General features: G+C 36.4%; 1 protein-coding gene across 22 annotated transcripts in view; it reads left to right on the top strand.

Annotated features, from left to right (window-relative positions):
• The window catches only part of TBL1XR1 (TBL1X/Y related 1), a 175,219-nt gene extending 159,356 nt beyond the window's left edge, over positions 1–15,863 (top strand). For all 22 annotated transcript variants that reach the window (XM_016942314.4, XM_016942312.4, XM_016942308.4 and 19 more), the window contains 4 exons: positions 2,312–2,439; positions 3,495–3,660; positions 10,145–10,246; positions 11,094–15,863. In XM_016942314.4, the coding sequence (XP_016797803.1) occupies positions 2,312–2,439; positions 3,495–3,660; positions 10,145–10,246; positions 11,094–11,120 (423 nt within the window). In that variant the 3' untranslated portion in view covers positions 11,121–15,863. The remainder of the gene's footprint in view (positions 1–2,311; positions 2,440–3,494; positions 3,661–10,144; positions 10,247–11,093) is intronic.
• The last annotated feature ends 9,395 nt before the right edge of the window (positions 15,864–25,258 follow it).

Here is a 25,258-nt window from a genome sequence, read left to right as displayed (position 1 = left end):
TTTCCTTATGTGCACACGTATTAATGCTTATAACATGAAAAAAACTTCTGGAACTGTGTGTGACACATATGAGGAAATGACAGAAGGGCAGTGTCCAGAGGGCCTTGTGCCACATATTGAGTTGAAGCTGGAGAGAGGTTAAAACTAGAAATTGTTAGAGAGCTTTTCTTCATCCTAAGAATGTTTAAATGTCACAAAGGATTTTAAAGCAAAAACTAGGATGGATGGATAATGTGTAATGGGCTGTTTTCTGAGAAGAGGGAATGCCAGATGGAATGAGAAGGTGACGTTGAGTCATGCGAATGGAGGAGATAGGTGGGACTGATGCTTAGAGAACTGTAAGCTCAAGATTAAAAACTGGGAATTCTCAGCAGATAGGTGGTCTTTAAAATCCTTGGGCATGGCCAGGCCTGGTGGTTCACTGTTGGGGTTCAATCAGGCTGGTGGGAAAAATATTAGAGATAGTTATAGAAATAGACACATATCTTCTTGGAAAACTGAGAAGTAACTTCAGTAATAGATCTGGCTGAACGCGGCCTGGTTCCTTTACCTTTAGTTAAACAAATTAAACTAGTAATAGAGGAAGGCAGGGTAGTTTACCTAGCTAGCTTGTTTACTCATATAATATTAAGACTAACCTTTGATGTGCCATGGGTGCTTAAGTGCTTTTTACTTGGGAAGTCCACAATGTCAGTTACCCTCTAATGGTGTTGACTCAAGCCTTTGTGAATTAATCTTACTGAATAAATTCGAGTCTCACTAGCGGATAGGGCCATGGTCGCAACTGTTTACAGAACTCTCCAGGGAGTCTGTAAGTGGCTCGGACACCCTCAGCTGGACTGGCAAAACAGGATATCTGTGTGTTAGTGTACTTTATTCATCCATTGCTGGGTCAGGGTCTGCAGGCAGACCCCCACAGCTAGTGCCCCCATGTTGCCACAGCTCATGCCTATAATTAAAGCACTTTGGGAGGCTGACGTGGGCAGTTCACTTGAGGTCAGGAGTTCAAGACCAGGCTGGTCAACATGGTGAAACCCCATCTCTGCTAAATATACCAAATTTAGCCGAGCGTGGCGGCAGGTGCCTATAATCCCAGCTACTCTGGAGGCTGAGGCAGGAGAATTGCGTGAACCCGGGGGACGGAGTTGCAGTGAGCCAAGATTGTGGTGCTGCACTCCAGCCTGGGCAAGAGAGTGAGACTTGATCTCCAAAAAAAAAAAAAAAATTGGGGCAGGGACAAAACTGTGTAGGTAGTACAGAGTAAGAAAAGAGGGGACCTAAAAAAGTAAGTCTTAGAAACTCTAACAATCACCAAATCAAGAGGGATGAGCTTTCCAAAGGAAACTGAGAAGGTGACTGAGAAAGTGGAAAAAGAAAGTATGTAGAGGAAACTTATTTCAAGGGAGGTAAGAGTTGAGAGTGGCCAACAGTATCAAATTCTATGAGTTAGAAAGGTCTAATGAAATCAGTTCTGAAAACATGTCGTTTAGATTTATTTTACTTGGGGTTGTAAATACATAGGGCACCAAAAACACTCTGATGCTTCATTATCTTTTAATGGTTATGTCACGGAAATGTAAAGTTGAGCTGATTTTTTTCTTGGTTGGCCCTTGGGTTTGGCATGTTGTATGTGTATGTGTTAAGGAGATAACTGCAGGACCTACCATGTCTTTATTGAGTGATTTTTTTTTCCCAGAAATACTCTTCGTGTTGATTTCTATGAATTTTTGCTCAAAAATAATAGTCACTTGAAATCTATACACACAGGCATATTTTCATCTCAGGAAAGGCTTATTCTCTACTTTGACTACTTTTTTCTACTTTTTTTTTTCCCTACTTTTCATTTGAGCTTTATTTCCTATGTTACTTTTTATGGTTCTCTGTGAGTCCTCATTATTTATAAGTTGGTTATTTATTTTCAGTTCTCCATTGTAAAATTTTCCTGATTCTAAAATTCTAAGAGCAGTTTATTATGTAGATCTTTTGCTTAAGGGACAGTGTAAAAACTGTGCCTTCAACATTTTAGGATCGTTATCTAATCTCAGAACAACTATAGTTAATTCAGTCTTCAAACTGTAATAGTGAATATTTTTAAAGGGCTTAAAGCTAACTTTTTTTTTTTTTTAAACAGAGATGTAAATATTAAGTATATCCTATTGCATTTCAGTTTCTTTGTAAATATTCTATCATCATTCTGGTTATATCACTCATATTTTAGACTGTCCATATAATATTTTAAGTGTCAAGATAATATTTTAAATATACTCATTGTATGGAAAAATAATTGTATACATTCTTCTTTTTTGTTTAGATATGGAGTATGAAACAAGACAATTGTGTCCATGATTTGCAAGCACATAATAAAGAAATTTATACTATCAAATGGAGTCCAACAGGACCAGGGACTAATAATCCAAATGCCAACCTTATGTTAGCAAGGTGATACTTCTGTTTCATTTTTCCTTTTATGAGTCTTCTACAAATCAGACTTCCAATAAATATGACAGAAGTTTAGGGAAGATTTCATGAAGTGGAAACTTTTTTTTTTTTTTTTTTCCAATTTCAGTAGTTTTTGGTGTATAGGTGGTTTTTGGCTACAAGAATAAATTCTTTAGTGATGATTTCTGTGCACTGGTTTTGCAAGCAGTGTAGTGTACCCAGTGTGTAGTCTTTTATTCCTCACCTCTCTTCTCAACCTTCTCCCCACCCCCACCTCCAGTCCACAAAGTTCATTATATCATTCTTATACCTTTGTGTCCTCATAGCTTAGCTCCCACTTACAAGTCAGAACATGATATTTGGTTTTCCATTCCCGAGTTATTGCACTTAGCATGATGGCCTCCAGCTCTATCCAAGTCACTGCAAAGGACAATATTTTATTTCTTTTTATGGCTAAGTAGTAGTCCATGGTGTATGTATACCACATTTTCTTTATCCACTTGTTAGCTGATGGGCACTTACGTTGGTTCCTTAAGGGGAATCTTTAAACACTGAGTTTTATTATTGTTTCAAGTTATAATGATATTCTATATTGAAATAATCAAATATTGACTGATACCAAATACTGATGAAAATCCAAGCAATTGAGGCATAGCAAAATCTTCAGTATCTTTAGAAAAAAAAAAGATAAATGGAAAAATGTGGTCACTTTGGTGTTCAAAACCATGCGAAAGAGGGATTATTTAGAGAGGAATACAGTAAATGAGCACATATATGTTTTCTACTCCTGGACTTGGGAGATTCCTTTCAGTTGTTTTTTTCGCTTGTTTAGCTTTTAATTTCTAGAACACTTGCTCTTCTAAATTTCATTTATTTATTATTTTCTTGTCACTGACTTGAAGATGACAGAATATTCTTCGTAACAGTCCAGTCGGTCTGCTTCTCATAAAGCATTTTGGCTATTAGATGTGGCTGAATATGGGAGGCTGGGTGGGAGCAAGGCTGGGGGAGTATTTCCTTACTTATAAATTAACTTTCTTTCCTTCCTTTTTCAGTGCATCCTTTGATTCTACTGTTAGGTTATGGGATGTAGACCGAGGGATATGCATCCATACCTTGACAAAACACCAAGAGCCTGTGTACAGTGTAGCTTTCAGTCCTGATGGCAGGTATCTGGCAAGTGGTTCTTTTGACAAATGTGTACACATCTGGAACACGCAGGTATGTCTTCATTATTTAAATGGTCAAGTGCTCTTAAATTTAGGTAGAAGCATTTGCCTATACACTCTGCCTCACCATTTGGTTGTCATTCCTCTTGTGGCATTAATTGAATTATTGGTTTTAAAATAAGATAGAAACTAATGGAAGTTATATCTTTATGGAGACCGGAATTTTGAAGTGGATTTTGATCATTTGTTTTATTATTTATTATTGTATTCTTTTGTTTTTTTCCAACGGTTTTGCAGATATCAGATGTGAATGTTTAAGATGTATTTATTTAGATAAATGACAGATTTTATTTTTCAAAATAGTTGTCTCCGAAGGAGCTATATATGAGCAGTAAAAGTCAAAGGACCAGATTTTATGGCTGAATGCAATAATTTATGAGAAAGAAACTTACAACTACATTACCTTTTCAGGTAGTATGTATAGTGTTTCAGAGATTCTTAAAAGTGGAGAAAACAGGCTGTTGCTTTCAATTTTTTAAATCTTCTCAATGTTTTAGTTTTTTGCTCTATGTACTATACTTTTTTAATAGCAGTCACTGGACTCACCCCTCTCAGTTATCGGATCTTTGTTGGTTGTAGTGCACACATAATAAGTTGTTATGGTGTATTTCTCTTTGTGTAGGTGTCCGCCACCATGGTTCATTTCACAAATTAATTTTCATCACTTACTTTGAAGATTTTTAAATTACTTCATACATGCATACAGTTCAGAAAAAACCTCAAACCTTGTATAAAGGTATACACTGAGAAACTTTGTTCCTCTCCTGCTGGTAACAATTTTTATTAGTTTTTATTTCTTCCTAGCTTCTTTATGAATAAAAGCATTGTGCTTCTTCCATTTTACACTACTGCTGACAATATAAAGTAATATTTTACCTCACAGTTCAATCCATTAGTGATAAATGGTATTTCAGCATAGTTTTAAATTTGCATTTTCTTATGAATGACATTAGGAATCTTTTTTTATATATTTAAACATACTTGTTAATTTTTCTGTGAACTGTTTGATCATGTTTTTTCCATTATTTTCAACTGGGTTATTCATTGTCTTTGATTTCTAGCAGCTCTTTATAGACTAAAAAACTAAACCCTTTGTAATGTGGTTGCAGATTTTTGCTAGTTGAACAAATGATTATTAAGCCTGAATCTTACATTACATTTTAATAAAATTTTTTAATATTTATTTTTGTTTTTCTTTAAATAGAAACGGGATCTTTCTATGTTGCCTGGGCTGGCCTTGAACTCCTGGGCCCAAGGGATCCTCCCACCTCAGCCTCCCAAAGTGCTGGGATTACAGGCATGAGCCACCATGAGCCTTCTAATAAAATTTTAGGCTGCACATGGTGGCTCATGCCTGTAATCCCAGCACTTTGGGAGGCCAAGGCGGGCAGTTCTCTTGAGGTCAGGAGTTCAAGACCAGCTGGTCAACATGGTGAAACCCCATCTCTCCTAAAAATGCAAAAATTAGCCAGGTGTGGTGACATGTCTGTAGTCTCAGCTACTTGGGAGGCTGAGGCAGGAGAATTGCTTGAACCCAGAAGTGGAGGTTGTAGTGAGCCTAGATCACACCACTACACTCCAGCCAGGGCAACAGAGTGAGACCCTGTCTCAAAAAAAAAAAAAAAAAATTAAGTAAAAATGTTCTGCTTTAATTTTTATTATTACTTCCTTACCTCTACTCCCATATTTGCTGTCTTTATGAATATATGCCTATGTTGGATATATTCTGTAACTATGATATATATGCCTTAAAAACTCTTTCCTAAATTTTAGTTTAACTTTGTGTTTGTGGGAAGACACTAATCATACACCCAGCTAAACTTTATTTTTCATTTTTATTTTTTTTTTTTGAGACGAAGTCTCGCTCTTCTGCCCCAGGCTGGAGTGCGATGGCACGATCTCGGCTAACTGCAACCTCCGCCTCCTGGGTTCAAGCGATTCTCCTGCCTCAGCCCCATGAGTAGCTGGGATTATAGGTGCCTGCCACCACACCCGGCTAGTTTTGGTATTTTTAGTAGAGATGGAGTTTCACCATGTTGGCCAGGCTGGTCCCAGACTCCTGACCTCAGGTCATCCACCCGCCTTGGCCTCCCAAAGTGCTGGGATTACAGGTGTGAGCCACCATGCCCGGCCTCACCCAACTAAACTTTTTAAAACTGAACAACAGTTACAGAGTTGATGAAAGTGAATCTAAATCTAAATAATATCATTTCCATGTATATTCAAGTTAGTATTTGTTCATTTTCACTTTTAATAATTATACATTTCAAACAAAATAATATAACACTCATATATCTACTGCTCAGATTTAATTGATAAGAACATGTTGCCACACTGTTGTGAATCTCTTCCTTCCTATTTTTACCTGATAAAATGTTATAGATACAGATAAAGTGTTCACCTCCATTTTCCTCTTCCTTCCTAGAGGCTATAGCAATCCTGAAGAGAGTGCCTGTCATTCCCATGATAAATGATATATACTACTATTTTCTGTGGTAAAATTGTAATTAATCATGCTGTTGTGAATCTTCTATTGTATGTCTTTTCAAGCTAGTGTTTTTTACCACTTCTTTGAAATATCACATTAATACTTGTACCTCTAGAATGATTATTTATTTAGGCTATTCCAGAGCATTATATGAATATATTAATATATTCGTTAATAAGATATTCATAATATGAATATATTAATTTTCAAATTTATTTTCCTATTGGGGGATTTAAAAATGTACAACATTGCTGGAACATCCTTACACGTTTTGTTGTGCACATGAATGAAAGTTTCTCTAACGCTTCTCTGTGTGTGTCTCTCTCTCTCTCTCTCTATATATATATACACACACACACATACACACACACACCTGTGCATAGCATATCCTGTAAGTGGAAGTCATGGCCCATACGGTATATTTACGTGCTTGTGCCTAACTGCTCTTCAACGTGCACACACCCATTTACATTTCTAATCACAATATTTAGGATTTCCCATCTTCCTTTATCTTTAGGTTATCAGACTGGTAAACATTTTTCCAATTACATGGATATGAAACATTTCGTATTTGCATTTTCTTGATTGTCAATTAGTTTAAATATCTTTTCAAATAGTTATTATACAGTTGGACTTTAGCATTTTAGTTCACCACCACCACCACAATTTTTCAATTGTTTTATATTCTGTACTGATTAGTGTTCATTATGCATTCTGGATACTAATCCTTCCTGGTTATATGGATTCCAGTGATCTCCCAGTACCTTCTTTTTTATTTTCTTCATGTGGAGTGTTTATCACGTAGAAGTTTTGTGGGGTTTTTTGGTGGTTGTTTTGTTTTGTCTTGAGATAGAGTCTCACTATGTCGCCTAGGCTGGAATGCAGTGGCAGATCAAGGCTTACTGCAGCCTTGGCCTTCCTGGGCTTAGCTAATCCTCCCACCTCAGCCTTCCAAGTAGCTGGGATCACAGCTGCATGCCACCACACCCCGCTAATTTTTGTATTTTTTTGTAGAGACCGGGTTTTGCCATGTTGCCCAGTCTGGCCTCAACCCCCTAGGCTCGAGGAATCCACTTGCCTCAGCCTTCCAAAGTAATCCTGGGATTACAGGCATGAGGCATCACGCCCAGATCATATGAAAGTTTTTAATGTTAATGTTTAGATGTATTTATCTTTCTCTTTTTAAAATTAGTTGATTATTTTTAGAGATAGGGTCTTGCTGTGTTACCCAGGCTGGACTCCTGAGCTCAAGAGATCCTTTGACCTCAGCATTCTGTGTAGCTGGGTCTACAGGCACATGCCACTGTGCCCGGCTAGATCTTTCTTTTTTGATAGCTTTTTTTTTTCATAGCTTAATACATTTTTCCTTATAGATATCACTGAGGTCTGATATTTTTTCATGAAGTATCTAAGTTTTATTCCTTTACATTTTTTTTTAGCCCCTTTGGAACTGATTTTTATATATGGTGTGAGGTATAGATATTTCCATTTGGGTAGTCAGTTGTCTTAGCACCATTCATTGTCCCCTTTCTGTTTTCATAATGCCGGTTTCATATACCTAGTTCATATATATGCAGTTTGTTTATTACCTTCTCTTTTATTCCATTTATGTATTTGCCTTATCTGAATCAATAGCATAGTTTTAATAATTCTAACTTTATAAATCCCTCTTGTTATTATTCTTCAAAACTGTTTTTCTGTTCTTGCCACTTTAGTCATCCATATTTCCAAAACAGAGCACACAATTTTGGATTTTGTTTATGAGTGCCTTGAATTTATAGGTGAAATTAGGGAAAATCATTATTGAGTTTTATCACCCATAAATATGTTATACCTCCATTTATTTGTCTTTTATTCCTCTGGTAAAGTTTTATAATTTCTCTAAGGATCTTTTTTCCTAATATGTTTTGAGGTGCCTTATGGTTTTTATGTTACTGTGAATGACCTCTTTTAAAAAATATATTCCTTTTATATACTAGTTGTTGCTCACATTTAGAACATTTTCAGTGAACTCATTTAGTCCATTGTGACAAAATCAATTTTAATGAAATTTGGGCATAGAACTGTAGAGTGCTAATGGAAGATACTACAAGACATTGAAGGGCATTTGACCAACTGTTCATATTATTTTGTTTTCACTATTGTGTACCAAAAGTCTTACTTTTTGAAAATAGTAAAACAGTGAATTTTCAGTGCAGGAGAAAATCATTATCCTATTGTTGTATATACATCCAGGTTTTTTGTTTTCCCCTTTCTTGTATGATGAGTTGCCTAAGCATTTGATGAGTAAATTGTAGAAGTCTTGTGCCAGCATACATACAAATTTGAGGTAGATGCCGATGATCTGAGCCATTGGCCTTTTTAAATGTCTTAGCTCTACCTTGTTGCCCATAATGTTTTGGTTCGTTATAGCCCAGTTCAAGCTTAGAGATTGGTAAGTGCTTTTTAAAAGAAAGTTGTTTTGTTTTTTTAACCCCCAAGTTGGCTGTAGATTGAATGTCTGTAGGTTGACTGTAGATTTTATTTTTTATATCTCAGCAAACTAGATTTTGTTGGTTCTACTTTTTTCTCTCCTCATTAACTATAGATACTCAAAGCCTACTATACTTGAACTTAATCTCATAAATTATGAGAAATTTTAAGTAAACAAAACAGTTGAGCCTTCCCAGCCTGATAATCAGTAGCAATGTGTCAGTACCAATGCATCTGTGATTTGTGCCACATTACTGGGCTAAATTTGAAGAGGAAAGCTCGGTCAAACATTCTTCCAGCTTAATTGTCATCTTGGATAGGCTGAATGGGAGGTATTTTCAAGGTGCATGGTTTGTTGCTATGTGTGTTTTAAGTAGATCTGCCACCTCTAGCTTGACTTTAGGTTACCATAAAGCTGCAGAGGTCACTTTTCTGATTTGTCAGGGCCGAACACCTGAAGCATATATTTCAGTTTTCATAACAGGACCTCTGATCTTTGTCCTGTTATATTGACTGGTTTCATAGGAGAATATATTTTTGGATTGAGTTTTAATTCTTCAGTAGCAGCTGAATAATAAAATAACGTTGTTACATTTATGATTCAGCTTAATGAATGATTACATTATTAGTATTCCTGCCTGTGTTTTTTGTTTAAACATATAACGTCTTTCAAGAATAGTGTACATATCTGTCTGGGCACTGTGGTGCATGCTTATAATCCCAACATTTTGGGAGGCCAGGGTGGGTGGATTGCTTGAGGCCAGGAGTTCAAGACCAGCCTGGGCAACACGGTGAGACCTTGTCTCTACAAATAATTTTTTAAAAATCAGCTGGGCATGGTGGCATGCACTTGTAATCCTAGCTACTTAGGAGGTGGAGGCAGGAGGATCACTCTAGCCCAGGAGTTAGAAGGTGCAGTGAGCTATGATTGCACAGCTGCATCCAGCCTGGGTAACAGAACAAGACCCTGTCTAAAGAAAAAAAAGGAACATACATACATTATTTTAGCTTCTTTTATAATTCCCTAGCTTAGGAACTGGTCAGTAAATATAGAGTGAATAACAGACTTATACTGGAATTATCTTTACTAGTTTGTTATACTTCCTCTTCAAGATGTTTTGTCAAAGAAATTCTGAATTTATTTTGTTTCTCTACATGTTAGCTAGACTCATGTATCATTTAGCAACAACAAAAACTTATTTCATGTGATAGACTGACTGTTTACTTCTAGCTATTGTTGGCTATGTCAGAGAGACCAGATACCTTAGCCAAGAATGGTTATCAGGACTGGAGAAACTGAATATGTGTGTGAGTAATCTTTTGAGAACAGGCTGGTATTATTTTTTTGTAAAGGGATCATATTACATTTCTAGAATTTCAGAACTTATTTTTATAGTTGAAGCTAAGTCCCTCCTCTGATTGCTAGAAATAAAGCTATGTAATATTTTTATTTCAGCATTTGGATTTATTATAATATGTATTACGATTTTTAAGATTTTGTTTTTCATTCTTTTAGACAGGTGCTCTAGTTCACAGCTATAGGGGAACAGGTGGAATATTTGAAGTTTGCTGGAATGCAGCAGGAGACAAAGTTGGAGCCAGTGCATCAGATGGTTCAGTAAGTATAGTGAAGTGTTTCCAAAGAGGGTGTGGGTGGGTATTCACATCAGAATGCAGCTTATTGTTAGTGATACCAAAGTGTTTTTTTCAAAATAAATTTTAAGGTATGATACTGATTTTTTTTTTCCTGAGGCTGTAAACTTTTCATGTGCGTTGGATTCAAATAATGTAAACAAAATTTAGGCTGTCCTTACCAAATACCTTATAATCTAGAAATGGACAGTTATTTTTAATATGAACCTTCATTTATGAAATTAGGTATACCAGAGGAACATTCTGAGAAGGATTGAAATGTTTAATGTGTATTTCTACCTTCTCCTCTTCACAGAAGAGTTTTTTTGGCCCAGGGAAGGCAGAACTAGAGGCAGTTGGTTCTTGTGTTGAGGAATGTGTGATACTGAAAGATTTTCAGGATGAGGTTAGCCAACTCTTTACAACAATGCAAATATGGCTTCCAAAGCTGTAGAAGCACCAGAAGGTGGGAAAAGGGTAGCTATTTACTGATGCTGTAGCTGAATATAATCTGTGATATCTTTCATTAGGGTCCAATAGATAGGAAATGGTCTGTTTTGAGCATTTTCCCCCTCCTTTTTAATCAACAGAGAGTATAAAAATCCTAGCTGTGGTTCTTCCCCCACAGTTTGAGCTCATGGTTGTTCTCTTGATCTGCTTAAATGATCTGTCTGATTTCTGTCAGTTAAGTGCTCATTTCCATGATTATTATGCTTTACCAATTTTATAAACTTGGAACTAAGAAACATTTCAAATTGTACTATAGAAAAGTTAAACATAAAATGTACAATAAAATTCTGAATACACTGGTTGATTATTTTAATTTCTTACAGGTTTGTGTATTAGACCTTCGGAAATAGCGCTACTAGTTGGAAGCCATGGACCGACTATGAATGTGTACATAGCCAAAATGACTGTCCCTGACCCATGTACTGCTATAGTCCCACTTGAACCATGGCCAGTCCACTACAGCCAAATCTAAAAGAAATATATACATACAGTGTATATAAACAAAATTGCACCCTGAAGATGACAGAGTTTTGTCACAGCTTGTGAATTCTGTTCACCAAGTGCTGGAATCTAATCTGCTGTGCCCCTAAAATAGCATTTAGAAGTTTTGGATATGAAAAACAGAAGAGAGAAAAATATACATTATAAAAGCAGAACATACATGTACCAGTTTTTGGATACTAAATGACAGCCTTGTTTCTCCCCTTTGAATCAGCAGACACCATGGATTATATTCTTTTTTTCCCTTCAGTAGTGAGCAGTTTGTATGTACAGAGAAAATGGACTTACAAAAACTTGCAGCAGTAGTTTGTTCTTGCTTTTAAAATTTCGTTTTTGGTTTAGATTATGGATGCATGAAGTAAGGGAGTGAATCAGTTTCTTGTTTATATTTTTTTCACCTTTTAAACAAAAAATTCTTTAAAATATTTTAATGCATTCTTTTGAAGAGGTAGATGTTTGGTACATTTTATGGCTCCCAGAGCATATATTCAGTTGGTGCATGTTATGGAAGGGGGAATTGGAAATTAAATGAAAACCTATGACTTTGGTCATGTCAATCTGTAAGACACATCAGTAAAAGGGTATTATGCTCTGTTGGTTTTGTTTTTTTTGTTTTGCTTTTTTTTTTTTTTTTTCTTTTTTGTTTTTTGGTGATGTGGCTTAAATGCAATAGTTTCTTTTTTGGGACATATTTCTGCCAATTAAAGACTAGAAGGGCACAAATTTTTTTTTAATTACCATAGAGAAGATACATTAAAAAAAAAAATCTTCTGATGTTTTGTAGCCATAACTAAATTATGGTAAAAATGTGCACTATTGTGAAAAGGAGCAACGTAGTTTTGGGTTTTTTGTTGTTTGTTTGTTTTGCTTTGTTTTTTAAGAGATTAAAATGTTTCTGGATAAGGATTAGCTTCTCGAAGTGTCCATCATTCTGTGTAGAAGCTTAAATATGTAATGTAACCAAACTCCAGTATTAAAAATCTCTCATGTTGTTTTCTTTATACAAAGCAAGATAACGGCATATAACACTGCCATTACATGGCAAAATGTTTGCTACCTTAGTTTAAAAAACAATCTCAAACAAAAGACTTGCTTCAAGGTGTTTTTAAATAGCAGTGATTCAGAATTTTTTTTATGAAAGTATAATTGCACTAACCTTCTTCCTGCTGCTCTGATTCTGCATTTGTGGTACTTGTGACTACGTTTTTTCAAATATAGATAGATTTAAGCTGCTAATTTTTTTTTCAGTAATCACTACTATATCATGTCTTTTACTCTGTTTATAATATCAAGTATTTTCTTAAAGATATAGATATTAAACCTTGTGCTCATGCAACTTAGAGTAACATATACAGACAAATGATTGCATGAGGCCATGTTTATATGTGTGACTAATAAGGCTTGTCATGATTAACATAATCCAGGTATGTCATTTCTGAAGAGAATAGTCATCAAATTTATATCTCGAAGATTTTAATTAAGGAATTGCTTATTGTTGAGCTTAGCAAATTAATAACACTATTTCTGTCACTAATTATTTTGAGGCCTTTTAGTACTAAAATTTTAACCTGTGTTCTAAGTAGAAACTGATTTAACCCAAGTAATGCAGCTTTGATTTTCAGCATTCGTTGCTTTGCTATTTTTACAAAACAGCATTGATTGAAGCAAGTCTTGGTTTTACTAAGGTAGGGTAGCATTTGCTATTGGTAAAGAGAATAAATACACTTAATTTCACAATACATTGTTATATGTACCCCAGTTGTTGTTAGTGGGGACTATGATACTGTAATAATATTTTTAAAAATTTACATCAAGAGAGGCAGTCATTCACGATGGTTTTGTGCCAGCTCTTTTTAGGGTTTTGGATCACATTAGAGATATTTAGAACATATTACCCTGTGACTTACGTAGGAAACCTAATATGCTGAGTATCTGGCACTTGAATTCCTGCTTTTATTGCTGGAGGTCCACATCTGTGGTTGACCTCTGTTATTGTTTAAAAAAAATAAATAAAAATTAAAAAAATCTGTGCAATAATCTTAAAATGTGCTCCCAGGAATAGACACAAATGTTTTGAGTATCTTTTAAGCTGCATTTTCCTTTAGTGATGCATTTGTCAATTGCACTGAATTTAAATCTGAAAGTCAGAGGTGATTATTGATAGTACTTTTGTATTTTGATATGGACAGTTTATTCATTTGCATACAGTTATTGACTTTTTCCCAGCTGATTAAAAGATAGTCAAGAAATTCTGCAATATAGCTGCTAAAATAGACAGCTACATTTTTATGATATTGTCATCTTTTCTGTTTTTTTTCTTTTTTTTTCTTTAGCTATTTTACTTAAGCATAATAGCCACAATAGGACATATAAAAGATTATAAATACAGAGCTTTATTATCCTGACGTCTTGGGTCTTTTAAGTATATACTTTTCTGAAAGGTATCCATTTTGTAGGCTTGGGTTCTTCATGAGCATACGATTGTTTATTTTTGCTGCTGTTCTCAACATCATCATTGCCTGCTGATGTGCCACGATGCTGCTCCAATAGACAGAAATAAGATTGTCTCTAATTTGAGCAGTAACATGATTGCAAGAGACCAAGTTTCACAGCTTGTAAAGTTCTGTATTTGGGATTCTTGCTTATTTTTCCGCCTGTGTTTTTCTGAGAACTTATTCCTGATGATCAATTGAATCCAGTAGTTTTTCTATGCTATTTGTTGTTGTATAAGCTACTGTAAGAAACTTATCATAAGGAAAAATAGAAAGGAAAACTTGAATCAATACTCATTGATTAAAATGGAATAAAGAAAGAGCAGCTGCCACTTTTAAACAACATAAAGGAATATCTTGTTTTGTCTCCGTGTAGGAAATCCCATAAGTTCTTATATTCGTTCCAATTCCCATTTCCTGCCATTGACCAGATAACATCATTGACTTTCAAATGACTTTTAGAAGTGGTAACTCTTAATTTCCTAATAGATACTAGATTGTATTGAATTCTGTTTTAATTATTCTCTAGGTAAGTATGTTTTAGGATTAAATACCTTTTACAGATACTGAAAGTGCCTCCTTTTGTGGTGTAAAAAAACAAATTATGGTGCAAAAAGTAATCACTAGATTGAATTACATGAAGGTTTTTTGCTTTTTGACATACGAAAATGTCAAGAGAAAGGCCAAAGATTTGTACTTTTTCACTTACAAAGCACTCCTTTTTCCCTTAAACTTCTTTCTGTCAAATTAGATTTAATGAGAGAGTACTATTTTTAAGGAGCTATCTGTTTATGTAGAATGATTTTGTTAAGAGTAATGTAAACTATTATTGAGTAGAGGCCTAAAGAGGACTGTGCATTTTTGCTATTTAAAGGAATCACAAATGATCATACTTAAGTGAGCAAAAATGACAAGTTTTACTAGCTAAGTAGAGAAATAAATCTCAAATGCAGCGCTACAATTTTCATTATCTTAAGCACAATGTACATTTCTACAGAACCTGTGATTATTCTCGCATGATAAGGATGGTACTTGCATATGGTGAATTACTACTGTTGACAGTTTCCGCAGAAATCCTATTTCAGTGGACCAACATTGTGGCATGGCAGCAAATGCCAACATTTTGTGGAATAGCAGCAAATCTACAAGAGACCCTGGTTGGTTTTTCGTTTTGTTTTCTTTGTTTTTTCCCCCTTCTCCTGAATCAGCAGGGATGGAAGGAGGGTAGGGAAGTTACGAATTACTCCTTCCAGTAGTAGCTCTGAAGTGTCACATTTAATATCAGTTTTTTTTAAACATGATTCTAGTTAAATGTAGAAGAGAGAAAAAAGAGGAAGTGTTCACTTTTTTAATACACTGATTTAGAAATTTGATGTCTTATATCAGTAGTTCTGAGGTATTGATAGCTTTCTTTATTTCTGCCTTTACGTTGACAGTGTTGAAGCAGGGTGAATAACTAGGGCATATATATATTTTTTTTTTTGTAAGCTGTTTCATGATGTTTTCTTTGGAATTTCCGGATAAGTTCAGGAAAACATTCTGCATGTTGTATCTAGTCTGATGTACTTATCCATCTCATTACAAACAAAAACACACAGACTGCATTTGTAGCTCTGTAATCCTTGAATACGGAAGTAAATTTTCTTCTTTCCTGACTTTGACATTGTAGCTATACTGTTTCCATTTTTATTTTTACAAATCCTTTGGGTCTAATTCTGTGAGCCTACCTATAGCACTGGATTAAAATGTCTGCATCATTTCTTTAGTTATCCAGTTAACTTTAAAACTGTTGTAAAAGTGTAAACCAGCCCATGACAGGTTTTTGTACATGTTAAAGAACTTCATTGTTCAGTTTTCATGATTATTGTATAAGGAAGACTGATATAGATGTTCTATGCTGTCCTGGACCATGTTAATTACACTTACGATGTATTTTGGTTCCACATCACAATGATTTGTCCCCAGTGACCCTTTTATCCTTTCTAGGCACATTTTTTTTTGTTGTTGTTGTTGCAGTTCCCCTTTGCATTGTATTGCTTTGACAACTGTAATTTGAATCAGATCTGAAAGAGGTCCAGAATAAAATATATTTTGATATTATGTTGGCTGTGTACATATATAAAATCTTTGATATCTATGTAGTTTATATAGACTATTTACTAGTCAGGTAAAGAGAGAGGGATGGTATTTCTTGTTTACAGTTTGTTTACATTTTAATTGCTTTTACTTCTCCAGTGTTCTATTGTAGAATAAACCTTTTTGTTCCGAGTTAGCCTTCATAACCTCTAACACATTCATTCTCTCCCATACTGGTGTTACTGATTATAACTGCCATCAGAACCCAAACCACTGTTTTTCATAAACGTATTGTTTCCCAAGATATATACTTTAAGCCCATAATAAAATTACAAATTTTACTATTTTTATTACTTCTTGCAGGAGATAAGATTTTTTTAAGTGAAGGGGTTATTTACTATTTTTATTAAAGTATAATAGAGCATCTAATCAGCTAAGGGATTGTAATTTTTAATTCTTTTGAAAAATAAATATTGTATTTAAAAGACGTTATTTCACATAAGCTAAAAAAGAGACTTTAGATAACATTTGTTTGGTTAGCCACACGGTTGAGCACAAAACAGTGTGTAGATGTGTTGAAGATTAGGGCAGGAGGCTCAACTTCTTGGTGACCTTTTTTTGCTTCACAACAAGCCAATTATAGTTGGATCATTTTCTCTCTTAGCTAGTTGTTACTACAAACTTTGTAAGAAAAACAACTAGACACCTTCTAGTTTTAATTAATACCAACTCCTTTAGAGTTAGAGACTTTTTAAAAAGAATCATTGAGCATATTTTCTTTTTTTTTTTTTAAGAACGTACACTCTCTAGGTCTTCTATTTTTCCTGTTTATTTCCTTAAACGGAAATAAATCCAAGCATAGTTTTATGTTTTATTAGAAATAAGCCACTGCAGTTGCTAGAACTGACATGCTTTCATTTTCAAGGGGTTAACTTTTATTGCATGGCATAGATTATTAGTAATATCCTGCATTGTATACTTTTCCAAAAAGGGTTGGACTCCTAAGGATTAGAATCCTTATAAGCTTGAGGGAAAGCTGAAATTAATTTGAACAGTAATAGAAGGGATTATTTTTAATTTCATAGTTAACACTTTACAATGGATTAGATTTATTACCTAGTATAATCCGTAGCAGATCAGATCAAAGTTTACTGTTTTACCAATATATTCATTTGAAAAAATACAGTGGAGGAAAAGACACTTTAGATGGTAGTTTTATGGTGCTTTTCTCTGCTGTACCAAAGTGCTTTGTCATCAATGAAATGTTAACCCTATGCTACTTTTTCTGCATGCTTCTTAAATGTCATCTTAATGCTTAATTGTCCTAACTTGTAATATTTTTGTATTAAATTTTTTTAGGAGTTCCTTGTAATTTCTTTACAATTTAAAATATATTAAACACAAAGTGTTTAGTAAAGTACAGAAGACAATTACTAATGTTTCTTGGTTGTTGGGTTTGTATGATCCATTGAGCAGACAATTTATATTTTAAGAACTAAGACCAATGGGGTGGAATCTATACCGAAAAAGATATCACAGTCTTATTTAAAAAAAAAAAAAAAACTTTCTAACATACTAATCTAATGTCAGAACGAGCTGCCTTAAGAGATGTTGTGCTGTCAGAAAGCCATAAAGCATAGGTTGGATTGCCACTGGGCCGGGCTCCTGTGGAGAAAACAAGCACTGCCTGAGCACCTCAAATAGACTTGCATTAAAAAATCTAGTCACATTGAACTTCACAGTCTGAAATCAGACATTTAAAAACAGGATCAGCTTCCAGGATCTCTCACATTCGATATAGGGGATTTTGAAGAATCTACACATTGCCAAGACAAGACCTTTTCCCTAAGCTTTTATTGGTTTAATTTACGTACACTTGCTGGACCAGATCAATTATCTGATTTTCCAACCTGGGTCCATGAGGAACAGTGCTCCCCGTAGAGAGGGAGGAATAGCTAAAACTCCTAGTAGAATGAAGAGCTGCCATTTGGGATGGCCTTGAGTCATCAAATAATTCAAGTTAAGTTTAATATGACATAAAAATTAGCTATGTAATATGGATTTTAATATTTCCACCTGAAATGGTTGAAATATTTTAGTGTGTGGGAATAAACTGAAGTTGGACAGATCTGGTGTTGAAGTAAATGAAATCTGATAAGAGTCAATTAGCGGTAAGTTCATTCTACTTCTTAAACAGTGTTGGTTAACTTGGAATGTGTGTTGGAATCTTTTATGCCTTGTCCTACCCATTGACCAATATGGTAGCACAAGGTAAGTGTGCTGCTTTTCATGTGCTTGTTTGGTTTTGTGTCATAATGTGGGAGGTGGTTGTCACTGGCATGTGGTATATTTATTGTAGAGCACATGCTGGTTAAAGAAATTTAAATACAAGGTATAAATAATAAATGTTCATTTTCAAACTCCCAACCAAGTCCTTAGTGGTATCCACTGTTAACAACTTGACATATGTCCTTCTAAGCATTTTCAATACCTACTTTAAAAAAATACAAAAGAGATCATAATCATTGAATTCAGAAACTCACTTTTTCACAGAAACCATCAGGGACCATTGTCCCATCCACTTAAGTACATTCAAGTACTTCCCTATACTGTAGATGCAGAATATACCGTATGGTTTAAAGAGCATGAATTCTGCCTGACTGACTACCTGGGATGAATCCAGACTAGCTGCTTGGCCTAAGGAGTTGCTGTCTTGGTTTCCTTGTCTGTAAAATGGGGATAATGATAGTTACTTTTCTCATTGATGGGTTGTGAAGATTACCAAGTTAATATATCTGAAGCCCTTAGAGAATGGTGCCTGGTTATATAAAGCACACTGTATATTACCAAACATTTTTATTCCTAATGGTAAGATTTTATTGTACACCAAGATTTAGCCCCCTATAATGTAAATTTACTTTTTCACCGTTTACTATTACAATGGAACAATAAAATATTCATATCTACAGGACAAATGGAACAGTCAATTCTGATGTACACTCGTTTAATACACACTTCAAGGATTCTTTAAAACTCGCCTCCCTTGGACGGGTATGGTGGCTCACGCCTGTAATCCCAGCAATTTGGGAAGCCGAGGCGGGTGGATCACAAGGTCAAGAGTTTGAGACCAACCTGACCAACATGGTGAAACCCCGTCTCTACTAAAAATACAAAAATTAGCCCGGCATGGTGGCGCACGCCTGTAATCCCAGCTTCTCAGGAGGCTGAGTCAGGAGAATCGCTTGAACTCGGGAGGTGGAGGTTGCAGTGAGCCGAGATCGCACCATTGCACTCCAGCCTGGGTGATAGAGCGAGACTGTCTTTAAAAAAAAAAAAACAAAAACAAAAAACTTTGCCTCCAAGCCACTTTCTGGAACTAACAACATATGATTTCAAAAGGAGCCATTTAAGAATTTGTAGAAGGGACATTAAAGAGTGCTTTGTATATTTACTTAGTGTAGTATAGGAAAGAGAGTAATCTAGACCTGTAAGTAACAATCTGGGTTATGGGTTAGCAGAAAACAACTAAATTTTTAAGCCTATGCTCTTTAGCATTTAATGACTAAATACTAATGATGTGATGAAGATTTTGTTAAACGTGGATGAAAATTTTTCTACTGTAGAGCACAATGTACAGGCTAAATCCAATTATAAACTTCATGGAACTACCAGACTTTTAATAGCATATATTAATATTGCTGGAAGCCAGATTCCTGGTCTGTTTGCTAAATTAGCAGACATTTGGATTTTTTTGTAGGGCTTTTTAAATTTTAAGACCATTTTCACCCATTTTGCCTTTCAAAATCCTGAGTACTCTTTTTTTTAATTCAGCAAATATTTGTTGAGTAATGTTTTCTAAGAAGTGTGTCTGCCACTGGATATATGGTAGTGAGCAAGAAAAAGGCTCTGTTCTTGTGATATGTAACTACAACGGAAGATAGTTTATTAAGTGCTGTAACAGAATTTGGTTGAAGCCTGCTGGGCGCGGTGGCTCACGCCTATAATCCAAGGCTGAGGCGGGTGGATCACCTTAGGTTGGGGGTTCGAGACCAGCCTGACCAACATGGAGAAACCCTGTCTCTACTAAAAATACAAAATTAGCCAGGCATGGTGGTGCATGCCTGTAATCCCAGCTACTCGGGAGGCTGAGGCAGGAGAATCGCTTGCACCTGGGGGGCGGAGGTTGCGGTAAGCCGATATCGCGCCATTGCCCCCCAGCCTGGGCAACGAGAGCGAAACTCCGTCTCAAAAAAAAAAAAAAGAATTGGGTTGAAGCATCTGAAATTACTTTTTCTGAGCCAGAAACTGCCAAACACTGACAGTTTCAAATGGTTCAACCTAATCCCAGGTACTGTGTTTGCAAATGGCAAGGGGTACCTAACACTTGGTTTTGATCCTTCACTCTATGTCCCAGGACACCCTCTTTGTGATCCACATTACATTTGTAATTACATGTTTTATGTCTGTCTTCTAGTGGTCACTATTACAATTTTAAGTAGTATGTATTTACATCTTCAGTGATTAAGCAGTGTCCGTTGGTTTCTTAACCAAGAAAGGTAAAGAAATGAGGCACTTCATGCTTCCTCTTAAGAGGTTCGCTTTGATTTTTACTTTTTAAAGTCCATTGGCATATTTTTGCTATTACTGTTGTGAAAGTCAGCAACGCAGATGTTGGAATGTTGTGCCAGCCACCATCCGTCTCCTCAAACCCTCATCCCTGTGAAGTTTCCAAAGAAACAGTATGTTAATCAGAGTACTTCTTTGTTAATTTGCTACGTGAGCCACTCCTGTCATCCCGTTCAACTCTCTAGAGAGAGGCTGGTTTGGATTTGGATGTAGGGCTTTACCAATCAAAAGCGTAGCCCATTTAGCTTCATCTGGAAACTCTAGAAACCATCCCAGGTTTCACCCAAGATCTTAATCAGAAGCTTCGTTGACAAGATCTCCCGTGAATTGTATGCACATGTAAGTTTGAGAAGAACTAGCTTAGGGGTCTAGGTCAAAATAGAGGATCTTCTGCTTTTCTCCACATCTATCCTGAATTCCTTGAGACCAGCGAGACCAGCAACAAATCTTAAAACTACCATAAATAACAGTTGCTACTAGGGGTAAAGTAGAGGAAGAAGTCCCCAGAGGGAACACAGTTTACTGATTCAGACATGGGGTGGGAAAATACTAGAGTATTAAATGGCTTTAAAGGGTTCTCATGAAAGATAGTAATCTTGCCCGTATTAATAATGTCACTATCAATATCTAAGGCTCTGACCAACTGATCAAATTAACCAGATGATCTTGGGTGAGATACCCACTCTGCTAGTGTCCTTGACAGTAAATTGGAGATTCATAATTACCTGCCTCATGTTGTGAAGGATAAATGAGACAGTGCATATATTTATTAGCCCCATGCCCAGCACATAGCAATGCATGTGAAGTATAACCGTTTTCATTCCCTGGTCGTGGAGGATGCTAGGATGACATGTGAGGAGCAGAATGTCCCATTCCCTTGTGTTGTTCTGTAGCCACAACTGTTAATGCTCAGTTTTATATTGCAGTAAATTCAGCACTGACTTTGAGATCACAGCTGCTTCATTCCTGAGTTCTTCATTTGGAACCGTCCTTTGGTTGAGCAGACTTCATCTTCAAATAGGGCTAGTGAGTGCTGCCTGCCTTGAATCCCTGTATATTTGAGACTTTTTTTCTTGCCTTACACAAAAATGAATACTTGATACAACTGTGTTATTTCGGGGTCACATTTTCTTCCCCTTATAACTCAGGTGGTTAGTACTAAAGTATAAGTCAAGGACTCCCAACAGGAGAATCAGTGGTGTTCTACCCAAGACCTACTGAAGCAGAATGTAGGCAGAGTGAGGAGCCGAAATCCGCGCTTTATGCCTGCTCTCCAGACGTTGCTAATGCGCGCTAATACTAGGGAGCCACTGCTGTGCTGCCCCGCTGTCTTCTGCCAATCACTGAAGCTGTGGAGATGTTTGAGCCCAACAGAACTTTTCCCTCCGCATAATTTTTTTATACCTAGATTGCCAAGGATTCTTTGGCCTTGAAATTCAGTAATTTCTCAGAATATGCCTAGGCATTGATCACTTCTGAAGCTGTCTAAATGCAGTAAAGCCTTTGTTCATGTTTTTTTTTTTTAATTCCTAAGAGCTTGCTTATAATTCTGAGTATGTCTTTGTTGTTGTTGTTGTTGTTTTGTTTTTTGTTGTTTTTTGGTTTTTCGGAGTCTCACTGTATCGCCCAGCCTGGAGTGCAATGGTGCAATCTCTGCTCACTGCAACTTCTGCCTCCTGGGTTCAAGCAATTATCCTGCCTCAGCCTTCCCAGTAGCTGGGACTACAGGCACGCGCCACCACGCCCGGCTGATTTTTGTCTTTTAATAGAGATGGGGTTTCACCATGTTGGCCAGGCTAGTCTCAAATTCCTGACCTCAAGCAATCCACCCGCCTCAGCTTCCCAAAGTGCTGGGATTACAGGTGTGAGCCACAGTGCCCGGCCTCTGAGTATGTCTTCGGTAACATTTTGTTGACCCTACTGCAGGCCCAGCTGAAGTGAGTAACCATGAATACACAGTGGCACCAATTTGCACCATTGTGATTTTTTTCTCCAATACTGCTTACAAGGCATGGGGAAGTGGATGTCTTAAACGGTGACCAAGACTAGCAGGAATCCTAGTTATGGAGCATTTAACAGTCGACATTTTGCAAGAGAGTGAGTACTCTTAAGTACTTTGTGGGATGGGGGCAGTACCTCTAGTCACTGAAGATATCCCTGGAATAGGTATGCATAACGTTTGTAAGTTCAAGTTTCTATTGTCTGTCTGGAAGGATTTCCATGTCTAGGAGGAACCAGCTGTGGCCTAGCTCAAAGGCAAGCACAGCTGGCTGAAGTCTGAACTTAAGTATGTCTGGCGTGTAGACTTCCTGGGTAAGACCGGAAGCTCTGCTGCAATGGGAGGGCCTATCAAAAGGGTTATAAAGTTAAGGATGTTCAAAGTTGAGATTTTTGTGGTGCTGAGTTGGTTTGAGGCATGCTGTGAGATAGAGGCCACGCGGCAGAGGACCAGGGGTGGTCTTACAGGAATTGTGAATTTTCATAGTGGAGGAAGCTTTGTCTCCTCTCCACATTCAACCACATTCTTTGAAATTCGTGGATCTCCTGTAAGGTTTCTTCTCCCTTTTATTCATGCAGTTGCCTCTTCCTGGAGTACCTTCTCCCCTCTTCATTTGCTTCACCCTCAATCAAGTGAGTGCCTCAGACCAGTACCCTCCCACTTCTTTCCGTCTCTGCCTCCAATCTGAGCGAGGTGCCCGTTTCCCCCTCAGCTCTGTTTATAGGATTGCTTCTTGTGCTAGCTACTCTTTATTTGAGTTCCTGAGGGGTAAAGGCTGTCATACTTACCTCTGGGTCCCCAGAGCCTAGCACACTGCCTGGAGAATTGTAGATGTTTGATTAATTAATTTGAGGTGTTGACAAGAAGGGGGAAGGTTGCTATCAAGGGGATGGATGATAAAACACCATATAATTAGGCACTCTTGGAAAGTAAATTGTAAAAATGAGAAGGTGGCATACTGTAGTGAAAAAAAGCATCACTTTTTTTCTTAGGGATGTTAGCCTGAACAAGTTACTTTACAGCTGAACATCAATTTCTTATGAGTAAGAAAATATTTGTGTAAGATATCTTGCTTTTGAGATGGTTTTAAGGATTAGCAATTATGTAAATCCAGCACAGTGACTGAATAAATTAGCTTTTTATACATGGCATGATGATTATTACTATTTTTACTTTTATAAACATAGCAGAATAAACTTTTGACAGGGTGATTTGTTGAAAACAATTTGTTGTAATTAGATTTACAAAGCAGTACTATTATGGATGGGAATGTAGAAGTAGTTTATTGAACAAACCGTTCTTAAAAATTTTAAATTATTATGATGGGGCATCTTAAAATATGTCATTGTTTTTTGCATGCAGCCTAGCTGGGTGATAATGATTGTGTGTGTGTGTGTGTGTGTGTGTGTGTGTGTGTGTGTGTGTAATCAGTTCCCTTGTATTACTTTATCTGCAGTTTTTTTCCTCTTGCCCTTAACATCTATCAGTTGTTTTTTTGTATTGTCAAGAATACATCTTATCTTGCCCTTAACATCTATCGTTTTTTGTATTTTTTTGTATTGTCAAGAATTAGAAAATGCTCTTTTAAATGCAACTCTGTGCCAAACATCCATTTTGTAATCTATTATTTATAGAAAAACAGCAGAAACGCCATCGATGTTAAGAACCAAGGTTTTAAAGGCATAGCATTTCACATTTTCTTTTGGCTTCTGTTTCAATTCTCTCACTAGGTTTCAATTTTAAAATATTAGTCAAGGTCAGAATAGCACCCTACTTTTCTGTTTGTGTTTGACCATTGTTTTTCTGGCATAGACCTTTTGTTCTGCATAATTCTTATTTCTTATGGTATTAATATGTGTTTGTTATAGAAAATTTCGAAGTAAAAAAATTGGGGTGTATGTGTCCACACACATGTAAGAGAAAATTACGGGTGTAAATTTTTTCTAGCTTTGAGCAGAATTCTTAGGTGCTACTAAATCTAGGCAAATAAGCCGTTTCTATGAGAAATAGGGCATCCTAGAGACAGCCCAGGTGGAGCAGGTAGCATAAGTGAGAAGGAAAACGTTGTTATATCGTCACTGAGATTTTAGGGTTGTTATTGTAGCATAACCCAGCTAATACTGATCGATATGCTCTCTATCCCAAAGCTGACCCACCAGGACATTCTCTCCACATAATGTTCTATACAACTACATAATGTTCTAGACACTTTACTATGCATTTATAAACAAACCAATACGTTGTGTTTTTACATAAAAGAGATGGTACTAAACATGTTTTTGCGTGACTTGATTTGATTTCATTTAGTATATTGAAATAGTTTTCCATGTATTTATTTAAAAAGCTTTATTGAGCTTTAACACAAAGTACACATTTAAATTGTGCAATTTTATGTGTTTTGACATATGTATATGCCTGTGAAACAGTCACACTTAATGAACATATCTGTCTGTGAAACAATTACACTTAAGAAAATGAACATATCTTTGCCGGGCGCGGTGGTTCACGCCTATAATCCCAGCACTTTGGGAGGCCGAGGCGGGTGGATCATGAGGTCAGGAGATCGAGATCATCCTGGCCAACATGGTGAAACCCTGTCTCTCCTAAATACAAAAATTAGCTGGTCGTGGTGGTGGGTGCCTGTAGTCCCAGCTACTTGGGAAGCTGAGGCAGGAGAATCGCTTGAACCAGGGAGTTAGAGGTTGCAGTGAACCGAGATCGCGCCACTGCACTCCAGCCTGGCGACAGAGTGAGACTCCGTCTCAAAAAAAAAAAAAAAAAAAAAGATACTTTT

Source organism: Pan troglodytes, chromosome 2 (genome assembly GCF_028858775.2).
Source record: "Pan troglodytes isolate AG18354 chromosome 2, NHGRI_mPanTro3-v2.0_pri, whole genome shotgun sequence".
Lineage (NCBI taxonomy): Eukaryota > Metazoa > Chordata > Mammalia > Primates > Hominidae > Pan > Pan troglodytes.
This window is presented reverse-complemented; position numbering and strand designations above follow the sequence as displayed.